The sequence below is a fragment of the Limulus polyphemus genome, unplaced genomic scaffold, assembly GCF_000517525.1.
Source record: "Limulus polyphemus unplaced genomic scaffold, Limulus_polyphemus-2.1.2 Scaffold301, whole genome shotgun sequence".
Lineage (NCBI taxonomy): Eukaryota > Metazoa > Arthropoda > Merostomata > Xiphosura > Limulidae > Limulus > Limulus polyphemus.
This window is the reverse complement of record NW_013665911.1, coordinates 56076-69780: the sequence shown is the minus strand read 5'-3', so window position 1 is coordinate 69780 and position 13705 is coordinate 56076. Positions and strand designations below refer to the sequence as shown.

At 33.3% G+C, this 13705-nt stretch overlaps 2 protein-coding genes across 2 annotated transcripts in view; both read right to left on the bottom strand.

The window, feature by feature from the left end:
* Positions 1-1561: 1561 nt before the first annotated feature.
* LOC106457188 (transcriptional adapter 1-like) lies at positions 1562-4550 on the bottom strand. The gene is made up of 3 exons (XM_013916582.2): positions 4404-4550; positions 3900-4059; positions 1562-2864 (listed from the first exon to the last, which is right to left on the bottom strand). The coding sequence occupies exons 1-3, from the start codon at positions 4469-4471 to the stop codon at positions 2712-2714; spliced, it is 381 nt and encodes a 126-aa protein (XP_013772036.1). The 5' UTR covers positions 4472-4550; the 3' UTR covers positions 1562-2711.
* A 261-nt stretch (positions 4551-4811) lies between these two features.
* LOC106457184 (transcriptional adapter 1-like) overlaps positions 4812-13705 on the bottom strand; it is a 29119-nt gene continuing 20225 nt past the window's right edge. The window contains exons 4-6 of the mRNA XM_013916577.2: positions 12564-12629; positions 7212-7309; positions 4812-5033 (exon numbers count right to left, since the gene is read on the bottom strand). Coding sequence (XP_013772031.1) covers positions 4812-5033; positions 7212-7309; positions 12564-12629 — 386 coding nt within the window. The remainder of the gene's footprint in view (positions 5034-7211; positions 7310-12563; positions 12630-13705) is intronic.

The window sequence follows — 13705 nt, the reverse complement described above, 5'->3', positions numbered from 1 at the left end:
AAAGTAAGAAGGTTTTATCTTTTCTATTTGCTAAGATATTGCTCATGTAATATATCAAACACAGTGGCACCCTGCCCACCTCTTTCCATTGGTCGAAACGTTCCCTTATAAATACACTTACTTCTATATATGACATGAATGACCAATGAAAAGCTCAGAATGTCCCCTAGTGGTTTTCTCAGCCATTTTAACTGGCTTGAAGGCCATTTTCTTTTGAAATAATATTTCATGGAGGTAGGGTGTGTCTTTAGTCTGCTCGAAATTTCATATATTTTTTTATACTAAAATAAATCTTAGTTACTTAGCTTGATAAATTATAGTTGAATTCTATGGTATTGATGTAATAATTTATGATTTTTTTAGTTATTCAAAAGTATACATAAAACCTAAAAAAATTATTTGTTTCATATCCTCCACGTGCAAAATTTTTAAAGGTCATAACTAGAAGAGATAATTGTTTTCTTTACTTCTTTATTTACTATTCTACATTTTAAGAAAAATAAGTTTAAGAACTTATTTGAAAATAGCAATAATCTATATACATATGTAATGTATAATAATTGAAATGTGACTTTATTTTACAAAATACTAGTCTACAAAAACACAACCAAGACAAGTTACTTTGTACAGGTTAAAGATCAGTTTATGTTATTGGATATGGTAACATGAGTGCATGTGTGCTGCATCATTTTTAACTTCTGTATTGTTAGCCAGGCATGGCCAAAAGGTCAATATAATAAATATATATAAATGTATAATGTTATGAGATTTAAGCTATTTAGTCTAAACATTTATATTTTCATGTTATAATTTGTGTTCACTCTAGAATGAAAAAGGCATAATTTATATTTATTTCCTAATTTTTTATGGTGGGTATGAGATCGGTCAAATCTACCAAACATATACAGAGATTCTTTACTGAAAATAGCAGATAAAATATAAAGTTTTTTCTTAAGAAACATTTTATAACTATCTGGACATTATAAATATTGTGCATACGAAATTTGAAAATTTATTGATGCATCAATTTATTTTTAATCTTAAAACATGCGAAAAGAAAAAAGGCATGAGAAAAACATTGCTTTACGAACCTTAAGACTTAATAAATAAAAAAATGATATTTTGCACATGAAAGCATTTTAATGTTTACTGATAATGTACCAAATTTCATTAACATTCGCTTACTAATTTAAAAGTTATAGCATGGAAAGTATAACAAGCACAAAATGGTTACGAGGTCGGTCCCAGGGACCAAACCTGTGCTGAAAGAGATAATCCAAAAATAATCATTCTGGTTATTTGAAGACTGTGTTTTTATCTTTTTAAACAAGATATCTAGAATATTGTTAAGTACTATTGAGACAGATTTAATAACTGTATTTAAAGAATTATTAACAAATCTGAATTTCGTAATATTTTTATGCAATTTTGGAATTGCATATTAAAATAGTCAATTCATACAAGAATAATCTCTATGGATATTCCATTTTTAATAGCCTTTTTCAAATTTGTAATAACATTATTTTTCTTTAAAGTAATTTTAGTAAAAATACTTGTAATATTAATTTCATTAAGTAAAATTTGTGCATATAATTTTTTTACACACAAATCCAAAATTACAACCAGCCTTATCAATCGGGGTAATAATAAATTGTTTTTAATTTATTTTATTTCTAAAGACATTAAAAGAAATATCTAATTTATATCGAGATAAGTTTAGAGTTCTTAATCAATTCTTTATGGAATTAATAAAATATAATTTCCATTCAAAAAAGAAACATGGCAGTTAATAGGATTGTTTATATACAAAAATGTAATTTGTAACTCAAAACAAGCTAATGAATGATATACAGAGGAATATATATATAAAGCAAGTGTTATACATTGGTCCCTCTTTTAGGATGATACAATCCTTTACACTTTGCAGTCAATTATTTGTAACATAGAGTTCCTTTAACCACAAGAGCTCTGGATTTCATATTTTGGTAGGCTAACTTGAAGGATAAGGTGAATGCTATTCAATCTGAACTAAATGATCACTTATTTTATCACTAGTGAGGGAAGTATGTTAAGTGTTAATTATTAAAATCATAGGATAAAATAGGAAGAGGAAAAGCAAAAACAAAATTACATTCTACACAGTTGTGTACATAAATTGAATAGTTCCTTTGGGTCTATTTCAAGATAACTTGTTGTATCACTTGACAACTTAGTGTCATCTTTTAATGTATGTAGAAACAACAAATCCAATATTACCTTTCCTGATTTTTAGGTTTACCATTTAAGAATGCACAATGTCAGGATTATTTTAAGTTCTCTTATTAATAAGGAATACCTGTTTACATCAGAAAACATGATCATAAACATTTAATTTTACCATTGTAAAACTTTTAATCCAAGCTTAAAATTGTACTTTCATTAAACAAGAGCTATTGTTTAAAAAATATTTAATTTTGTTTTATCTTACATTTTTATAATAAAAATGTACATCCATGAGAACCACCTGAACAGGAAAACAGAAATTACATAGTTTTAACTATTTTTAAAAAAATATTCCTGATATACAATCTTATTTTACAATAAAAGTGTTTCCTACAAAATCCAATTTGAGAATCATGCAGTTATTTTTCTTACTTCTTTCACACTTGCATTCAAAATAAATACACTCTTAAAACCCCTCCTTTTTTTAAAGTAAAAAAAAATGTTTGCGCTTAATTAATGGCAAGGTATTTTTTCATTGTTTCTTCCTGCTTGACTAGATTCTCCTGGTCTAACACCTCTTGGGTTGGATGCCAGATTTTGGCTATTAATCTCTCCAGATTTACTGAATATACTGAATGGGAATTGATACAGCTTTTATGAACCTGTAATGACAAACTAATGTAATGTGGCATAGCTTAAACCAAGGAAATACACAACAAATGTTAACCATTTAAAAATATAAAATAATAATTCCTCTATAAGTTGTTTAAATCTACGTAATGTTAACTAGAAAAAATTAGTCAAAACCTTATAACCGAGGCACTTTTGAAAGGTGAACCTTTCTTCATCAGTTTGTTCCTGATTAAGAAAGGTCCATCTTTCAAATATGCTTGGGCTATAGGGTCTTTTGTAATTACATTTTTCCTAACATCACTCTGGGATAATATTTCTATAATGTTACACAAAAGGTTTTTTCAAGGAAGCAGCTTTTCAAAAGTAACCAAGCTCAAACTGATGAAACTTTTCTGAACTCTTAAAATTGTTTAATTAGGTTAAAAAACTTCCTTAAAAGACATTACAGGCAAAATGTCAGAACTAGAAAAATATATAATCTTGGAGTTAGTTGAATAATATTTTTTTCTTTTAAAATGTCTCCTAAAAGAAAATTATTGCAGATGAAAAGTCAAAAACATCCAACTTTGCTTGCACCATATTATATGTTTGATATAAAATATGGATGTAATTATTATAGGCTCATTTCTTTAGACTAACACATAACAAAGTTTGGAATTAATTCTTTGGCTGTTTTGAATATGTCTTACATATACTTTAATTTCAGAAACCTTATTAATTTTAAAATAATAAATAAACTCTTAGCAATCTGAATAATAAAAGCTGGGATACAATGATAATCAGATGATTAAAAATGTAACTATAAATCTTAACACTTAATTCAGATCAATTCTGTATTTTCAGCAAACCAGTTGAATTTCCTTATAGCGGCTATAGAAATCCAAGTAGTTAATTTCATTTTGATTTATTCTAGAGCAGCAACATGTGGGAGATACACCTATTGTAAGCTGCAATGGACAAATTAAGAAGAATGTGGAAAAAAAATATTTGCAGTTAACTTCATTTTCATTCCCTACCTTGCTAATGTATTATGATCTAAGCATGGCTACACAAAGACTATGTACCTGCAATGCTTCCAACAGGTCAAGAGGACAAACAGGTGGTAAAAGTGGTGGATGGAAAGAACCACATGCTGTCTCCAGGACTGCTTCTACTTCTGCACAATCAAAAGTAGGCTTTATACTGGGAAGGTGGTCCCCATTATTGGAAACACATGTGGCATAGCTTAAACCAAGGAAATACACAACAAATGTTAACCATTTGAAAATATCAAATAATAATTCCTCTATAAATGTAACTTGAAAAAAGTTTAAATACTAACAATCTTTTGTCTTAAATATAGCAATAATAAATTTTGTCAAGACTAAAGATAAACAAACAAATGTAAATATTTAAAATACTTGTTAATGAAATCTCCAGTATAAATGTGGTAGCATAAAATTCACATTAACCATTCAACATGAAGTGAAAGTTCTTAAAATTGTAATAATAAAGTAATTTTTAAATGTTTATGTAAATTTACACACACTGCAAGGCCCTTATAGCTTCAAATGAACTTTCGACCTTACCTGTTACTTCCACTATCCAATGTTCTGTAGGAATTCCTTAAATATGGATTAATTGCTGCCACACCCATGGCATAGCGAAACCGTCCTTCTCTTAATCTGTAGGTTGACCTTCTTCTAAACACACACAGTAGTATCCCTTTCAGTTGTTGCTGAAAAGTGTAGGTTAAAAACAGACCACATATTATTCCTAATATTTACAGACTCATAAGTCATGTTTACTAGTCCTCAAATAAAATCTAAATAATGACAATTTTGTAACAAGATATTTGATATGCTCATAGAAAACTACATATTCTTACTTATGCAAAAAAGAAAACATATGATGAATTGATATAATGGGGACCACTTCTTCCTTTCTTTCAACAGCTTGATAGTTATTAAAATGAAATAAATTACATCTATAGGATTTTAATTTTCATCTATTCCAGCATCGGCTTCAGCCAGCCAACTCGGTAAACTACACACCACAAGCTGTTGCAAAAGACCCACAAGATGACAGTCGATTATCCTTTTGTTCTCGAGACTACACACTTCCAGAGGTGTCCATGGTTCATGGCCGAATGTTTGTAACTGCGTGGGATATTGGGCTGGATGGAGTTGAAGATGGTGCTGTGAAAATGATGATGCTAGCTGTCCGAGTAAGTACTTTATTTCATGATTATAATATTATATAAACTTATTGTGTCTTGCCTATTATTGAAAATATTTACAATTTCTGCTGCTTTTTTTTATTAAAGAAAAAAGTCATACCAAACTGGATGAGTACCTTCTGTGATTTACTCACAAAGTTTATTTGTATTATTCAATCAGATTTAAAATTTATGATTATGACCGAAACAACATCTTTAAAGATATTCTACCAAAAAACTAAAGGTATGTACTTGATATTCACTTAGGAAGTTCTAAAGGTTATGCAAATAAAATATGAAAATTATAAGATGAAGAAAAGTATTTGTTTAGTTAGACCAAAAATCACTTTGCAGTTGAGCTATTTTAACAGTTTGGGTGCAAGTAATTTGTTGAATAAATGTCCTTCCCTAGTCAAGCGGATGGTGAACATGTCCACCCGTGCTTGAAGGGTTAATAAGTTGTTTATATTTTTTAACTTTGTCCAGTGAAGTTGCATACAAATCTTACCATTGGATGATAGCAAATCCAGAAATTTGGATTATGTCATTCTTTAGACATAATAAAAAGAATTTGTTGTCATAACTGTTTATTTCTAAAGAGGCAGTTTTATTGCAATTTAAAAGAATAGCATTTTTAATTTGTGATAAGCTTTTATTTGCCTAACAAATAAGTTTTTGGGTCTTTTCCTTTTCACATATAGTTAATATTTAATGTTTACTTTCTTACCCTTTACCACTTATTATTCATCTCAACACAAGTCTCGAGGCATATTACAGTGTCTCTAACAGACATGCACAACCCTTCAGCAAAATCCTGAGCCTTGAAAACTGATGCAAAGGATGATGTATATTTAAAAAATGTTTAAACCTTTCAACTGTGCAATTTAAAATAAAATTTATACCTAATTAACTAAAATGTATAAGAATGACCTAAATACAATTTAACCATAAGTGCTATCTATCTATAGTCAATCAAGCTGCCAACAATACTACAGTCAGTTACATGTACTCTGTGATAACAACTGCACACCAATTTCAAAATAACCATTGTTAGATTATAGTGTAAAATGAGTTCTTTCTAATACCTATACACATGTTTATGTCACATCTACATGTAGGCTATACAGCTCAAACAAATCTGTTGAAAGTGGGCATAGCAATTGTCATGGGTTGAAAAAATGTATTACTTGTTTAAATTGCATTCATTTAGAGAACCTTTGAAATATAAGAGTCAAAAGGTTATGTAAGCATTTTATAGTATTTATGTACATCTACTCAATTGCCATTGTATTATTGAAGATACACAGTGGAGAAGTAGAGAACTTTCCTAGCTCGTTGGTCACATGACAGTACATCTGAAGTTTTAAGTAGTTTTTAAAGGTTTCTTTTGAAATAAAGAACTTAAACTTAGAAAACATAAAACTCCAAATCATAACATACATTATAATGTTAATTTCACTCACATACATTGATAGTAAAGGTGTTTAATTAAATTGTGACTTGCACAGAAAAGGGTGTAAAGGGGTACCTGTTATGAAAGGGTTTGATGCATAATATAATATGTCAACTACTCTTATCATTCAGTTTCCAGTTGTAGCAAACATATTTTCTTACACATGCTTTAAAATCTTAATTTTGATGCTTTAGTTTCTACTACTTACTTGAGAATTAAGTTATTCTGAGCTTCATGTCTATTCAGGCCTTTCATGGTATGTAATATTAAAAGAAAACCAGCCATATTAAGTGTCAGTCTAGTGTCAAAGTTTACAGAAAGGTTGCATAACATTATAAATATGTGGAGGAGGATACTTTAACTTATTGGAGTGGAATTTTTTATATGTTTCAAGCACATTTTGAGGTATGATTTAAGGTAAATAAAAAGCAATCATATCTAATTGGGCAGCCACAAGGCCACCATACTTTACATTATGAGTTGTAGAATCTGAAAAAAAGGCACACAGAGGAAGCTGAGACCAATTCTGAGAGCAAATTCAACCCATAAAAAAAAAGACCTTAGGCTCTAATGACCACTGGGATGTGGGAACCTTAAAATATTGTCTGCACACATACTTGTGTCCAAGTGATTTACCACATTTGGTACATGGCAATCACAGTTCTTAAGATGAGCTTAATTGAAGAAAACCAAGAAAACATAACAATGAAATTTTTTTTGTCTCACCTCAAATGTTGCCCTGACTGGTCGAATTTTTTTCTTTAGCTTTCCTTTCTTTTGTTTATCTTTGTTTTGGACCTGAGCATTTCCAGATGAATCTTTGACTGAAAAAAAAGCTCACATCGTTTCATGATGTAATAATCAATAATAATACTTCATAATGAATTGGAAGCTAAACATTCTTAAAAACAACAAATAGGTCTAGTTGCGATAAAAAATGTAATACACAATAGTATCACGTTGCTAAATGACTTGTAAACAAATAAAAACTGTGTATAAGTTAAATATTTTTCACTTGAATACTTTAAAAGAGTAAATGTCATTTCAATTAACTAGTTGTAATCCTAACAGTCTTAATACTAGTCTCACCAATTAAATACTAAACTGGAAAATATGCAAGGGCCTGTTATCCAATTCTAACCTTGCACAGAGGATTGGGTATGTTATATTGAAATTATTTTAACTGTTCCACCACAAACGTTTTCTGTAATCAGGAAACAAAAACTGCTTACTTGCATAATGTGTGTGTGTGCAAAATCCTTTTACAGGGTTAAGTACAATATACCAAAATGATTTTAAATGTGAAAATAAGGCAAGTAACACAAGATAACCACAACCAATATAGTCACAGTGGAACAGAATATATCAGAGCTCCATTTTAATAATGCTTGCTATAGGTAGTGAGATGCTAACAAAAACTGATCACTTTTAGGAAAGGTATGTAACAGCCCTTTCCAACACAAAACATTCATACACTCAGATCATAAAGATGTGTTCAAATTGGGGATTGAGAGATTCAAGATGGAGATATCCCTTTTGCATAATGGCATTGAAAAAGATAGGTATATGAACCATCCAGAAGTTAACATTTTATAACAGTGAAAATGGATTTATCTTTCCTGATTCAATGCTGCTCTTTATATGTGAACTTTTTTCAGCTTACAACTAGCCTTGAGGCTCCCATTTAAACTCACGTTTCCACATGATATTGTTGCATGCAACACCCTTCCACTAACAGGAGTGCAATGTAGCCTCCAAGCTCTATACTGATTGTTCAATCATCACTTCAAGATTAGGCAATAAAATAATATGCCCTAGAAGTGAATAAGTATCTATCAGAAATACATTTTCAGTATTGGAAATTGTTAACTTCTGATATGATACGTAACCTCCTCTCACATATAACTAGAATCACACAGTGAAGTGGTGTAGGGACAGGTGCAAAATTTTACTTAGATGAGGCCTCTTCAGAAAGTGCCAGAAGGGGACCAATGGAGTGCAACATCCTATACTTTAGATAAGTATAGTAGCACACATGTGAGAAACTGTACCTTGTCTGCACTCGTTGCCTGGGCAGTATGGAAAGAGAGTTTCATAATTACAGGCAGAAGATACAAATGCAATTCAACACCTACAACAGGCTTTTGGAAATGCCACATATGTTGTATGGCTAGGGCATATTAGATCATACATGGTGGGTCAACTCCAATTCAAAACCAGGCAGCACCATGAATGCAGCTTCTGAGCCATGGTAGGAGGAGTATTTCACTTCAAGTGCAGTGAGACAAAATGGGAATGTAACATCCAAACTGCAACTAAGTGAGGACTTATGTTTGCTGTTCCTGTGCCAATCCAACACCAGACCATCATGGAACCCAACATCTGGGTTGCTGTAGGATGAGGGAAGCCAGTCAGAGGGGTGAACTGTACTACACAGACAGAACACCACCATCCTATTCTCTACTGAGCAGAATCAGTCAAACTAAGGAGGCAGCTTCTATAGTCCAACACCCCAGTGGCTAGTAACTGGTAAGTAGCAAAGACTCCTATGCTCAACTAGGAGAAGATGAGAGGTGAAAGCACATTGAAGAAGCTGGAGGAGCACACCACTGTAAGACAATGCAACAGGTGACCACAAAAACCCTATTTTGAGAAGCAGGCTGGCAGTAGGTGTTAAACTAGGTATGGAGGATGAGGAAGAATCCCCAGCCTTCTTTACTCCCGAAAGCCCATGAGTGGGCTTGGTCTATACCAGACCCTGCTTAAGACATTGAGCAGGTATAGAGGATGAGCAGGAATCCTCTGCTTGCTTTACTCCTGAAAGCCTATGAGTGGGCTTGGTCTAGATCAGGTCTTGCTTAAGACATTGAGCACCACGAGTGATCTTGTGGAATACCCTAGCTCATAACTGAGCAATATATCAGGCCAGGACAGCCTTACACTGTGAGGACTTTGTTTAAGTATAACCTGGCAGACAACACTTGCCACTGAGTAAGATCCTGTAAGGTATGAGAATAAAACAAAATGTTACGCAGTCAGAGACAGTACGAGGTGTTGAGAATAATGAATGGAGGCAGTCTATAGTTTGATGAAGGAAAAACAGCCAAATGATTAAGATAGTGTGCAAAAAAGGTGGGAGGTGTTGTCTACATGCCAGTCTAAACAATCTCTTTCAACAGATGATGGAAGTGAGCAGTTAAAAGAGTGAGTAAGGTGACAAATTTGATGTGACGACACCTGGAAACACTGATATACATCCTCATCCAATGAAGAATATGCCAAACGGATGAGCTGATAGAGCCATCCAATGAGGCTAAGGGGAGAAAGATCATGATTAAACCAAGGATTCCAAAGAATGAAGCGAAGGGATTGGGAACCACGAAATAAAGAAGAGCAGGGCAAATAACAACAGACCATATGGGCAGGACACAGGAGGTGATCAGGATCCATATGAGCTAGAGCTGATGGGTGTGAAACAGTAGACCAGAAGAGGGGCAGTTTGGTGTTGCCATAAGTGATAAAGGCATAAATGTGATGGGGGGGAGAACAGCCACTGAAAAACAAAAGGACTGTGGGACCATTACATGGGAAGAATCTTATCTGGCCTTGAGAGATTATTAGTGACAAAATTCAGGGCATCAAGAACATTACAGGCCACAAAGCAGACATGTAGTGAAAGGATCCAGAAGAGGATGTCAAGGGTTCAGAAACAGAAAAATAAGACCAAGTGCCCCCAGGCAATTGATCAGGGTACCACAGTGGAGTTGCCTGTATGAATCATTACCAAATGGCCTCTTACCACTGGAAGGAAATAATCCAGAGTCAGAAGAACTACTATGAAGGGTCAATTTCTCCAGATTCCATTGACTTGGAATCTTGTAGGAGTCGAGACAAGCACATACCCTGTCAGGGAAGCATCTGTAAAAAAAATGAAAATCCAGAAGAGAGAAAAAGAAAAACACTCTCTATGGTATTGGTTCTGTTGAATCACCAGGTGAAATCGTGTATGAAAGGAGGAAGATGAATGAGGGAGGACTAGGGATCCCAAGAGAGGTTCCATTGATCATGCAAAGTCCACTGAAAAAGGGGCATGTGAGCACATCCCAAGGGAATAAGATATTCCATGGAAACCCAAGTCCCCAAAAAAAGAGAGAACATCCCATGCAGAAAGAGAAGGAGAAAATAGAAGTGTGTGTAAACCAAACTCTCCATGACCTGCAAATGAAGCAGAAAAAAGCTGAGGCCTGCTAACATGGAAATTAAAGAACAAACACACTCAAGTCAACCAGATAATGAGTGGATGTGAGGGGAGACTTTTCCAGCTTGACTAACTAACCAAGAAAAACCACCACCCAAAGAAGATGATTATGGTAGTAGGAGGCCTGTTGGGATAGAGTTAAAAGTCAGTCATCTATATAATTGTGAAATTGCAATTCCAAGCTTTGAATGTGACAAGTGAAGGCCCGCAATTATGAGACAAAAGACGTATGGGGCTGATGCCAGGCCAAAGTGGAGAGTGTGGAACTGACAAGCCCAATTTTGAAAGTCTCGATGCTGGGGAGATGGGAATATGATGATACACAAAGATATCGACCTTGGTCATCCAAAGCCCCTAAGCAGGAGACCACCACCAAAGGGTGAGAAAACTCTCCATGGTAAACCAAGGAAAGTCAAAAACTGATTGAGACATGAAAGATCTATGATGAGACCCTGGTCCCCAGTGTTCTTGGAAATTACAAATAGATGGGAATAAGTTCCTGCAAGAGGATGAGAAACCTGTTCAATAGCATCCTTAGTTAACAGGTCTGACACTGTCTCTGAGAGATGCTGCAAGATACAGGATCCCTTCAAGAAAGGAAATGAACAGGAAAATAAATCAAGGGAGGAGGAAAGGAGTGCTTTGGAAAGAAGTTGAATGGAGGAAATACAACACAACAGGGTAGTGAGGGCAAGACAGTAAGATGAAGGCATAAAAATTGGGCACGAGAAAGTCGACCAGAAGACAGAGGATATGAACCCCAAGCCTGAAAAAGAGACTCCAGAGTCTGAAAGTCCAAGAAAGAGAGTTCAGCCCAATGAGAAGAAGGAATCATACAAAACAGGAGAGAGAGAGAGGAGGCAACAAACCTGATCAAAAATTTCCAGAAAAGACGAAAAAGGTCTAAAAAGATCTAAGACAGCATTAGTAGAAGAGTTGGCAAAGGTAGGTGGTGGGAATATACTGTCAAAATCTTCATCATCACAAACAGGATTCATGAGAGGAGGTACATCTGTATGGGCAGTTGTGTACTTTTGACATAACAGCCTTACAACAGAACCTTTTACAATGGAACCTACACTGCGAGGCTATTGTCAACATTCACTGTTGTCAGACAGAGCATACTGAACATGGCAATGTGGAGTGTAAAGATGTGGTGATGTTCCAAAATAGTTTTAGTATAACATACTCAACCTATGTACATATTAAAAAGTACCTTTTTCCTCTAATCATCTCATAGAAATTACTTCTGTTACCGCCATTACATTCTGTTTAATTCTTATTATTCATAGGTACGATAATGTATCAGAATGATATTTTCTATAGTTCGTTTTTTATACAAGATTTAAAAAATGTGAATAAGACATACTGATCTTATGCAAGCAAAAAAGTTTTGTGTGAAGTTTCAAATTCAAAATGTAAATATATCTGCCTCATTTAAAAATACAACAAACAATCACATGGAAATACAAAAAAAAAAAAGCCTCTTGCACTTCTTGAAGATCTTAGCAAAAAGGTTAAAATACTTATAGCTGGTTCTGCTCTAGATATATCTTCAATGTATACAACTACAGTTAAGAAGATGAGGTTTTATACAGAGGTATTACCTAAAACAAACAGGCTACGAATATTGTAGTTCACCATCAGTATTCAATTAAAAAATGTTTTCACTCCTAATCACAAAGTAATAGATAATCTATGTCATTATTATAGCATTATCAAAAGGCAACATACTGTTTAAATGAGATTGAAAAATAATGGCTAGTAATAAATATCACCATAATCCATTGCTTGTGATAAGTTATTAAAACAAAACTTACCATGTGTGGACACTAAGCTTTGACATTTGTTTAACATGGCTAGCAAGAATTCATTGTGTAAATGTACTAGAAATAAAAAAAAAAGAATACATCAAGATATATATCATAAAGTAACAGTACAGCTAAAACTAACAATGGATAAAAACTAAACTATTTTAAGTTATTGTTCAAGAATAACTGTTTTACTTATAATGTGAATGAAGATAAGCTTCCATACATCTGCAGAGACCACCATCACGCTACTTGAAAGATGTCATACATTCAAGGAAACACTTGCAATAATATTGTAGAGGATTTAGTATTAAGATATGTTTATTATACTGCTTCTCTTTATTATTTAAAGGTTTTTTTACTCTTTCAAGTATTTGAGATATGAAAGCAATAAATCACAAATATGATAACTGTATGAAAAAATACGCTAGACATCATGCTGACTCACTGAACGAGATTTCATGAGCCACTGTTGAACTTTTATGCCTTCTACAGTATCATCCTTTACCTAAGACAGCAGAACGTAAAAAAGTTTTATAAAGTAAAATGTACAAGAGAAGGGTTTAAATTAAAGCAGACAGATAATCTATAATTTAGTTTCTACATGTATTTTTATAGCATTTTCTTCTGATTCGCAATAACTACAACATTGGCTATGAAGAAAGACTTGAAAGATCAAAACCAAATAAAGCAGAACAAGAAATTTCCTTCAAGAAACAAGAAATCCCCTGTCTCAAACAATACCTCTAGGAACTGACAAGATTATTAAACAGGTAACTTATTCTCAAATCCAAGCTCTGGCAACCATCATATACAAGCATACAAATAGAACAGATTCCATCCAGCATTGAGTGAAGAAAATAGACAAAGATTAATAACACTGCTAGTTCATATAACTTACCAAACAGCATTATTCTGTTCTATTACTTGTCTACACCTGAACTGTCTGATTAGACAGGAAGGTAGATACCAATCAACATCACTTGGTTTAAAGAGTGTTGGTTCCCACTCTACAGCATTAGGATCTTATAACTTACGTCCAGGCTCACCAAGACACCCAAGATACTTCCCTAGAGCCAACTACCAAGCACTATAGAATGTTTAAGCAAACACTAACCATCCATCCAATCTCTGATGTATAGAGGCAGCAA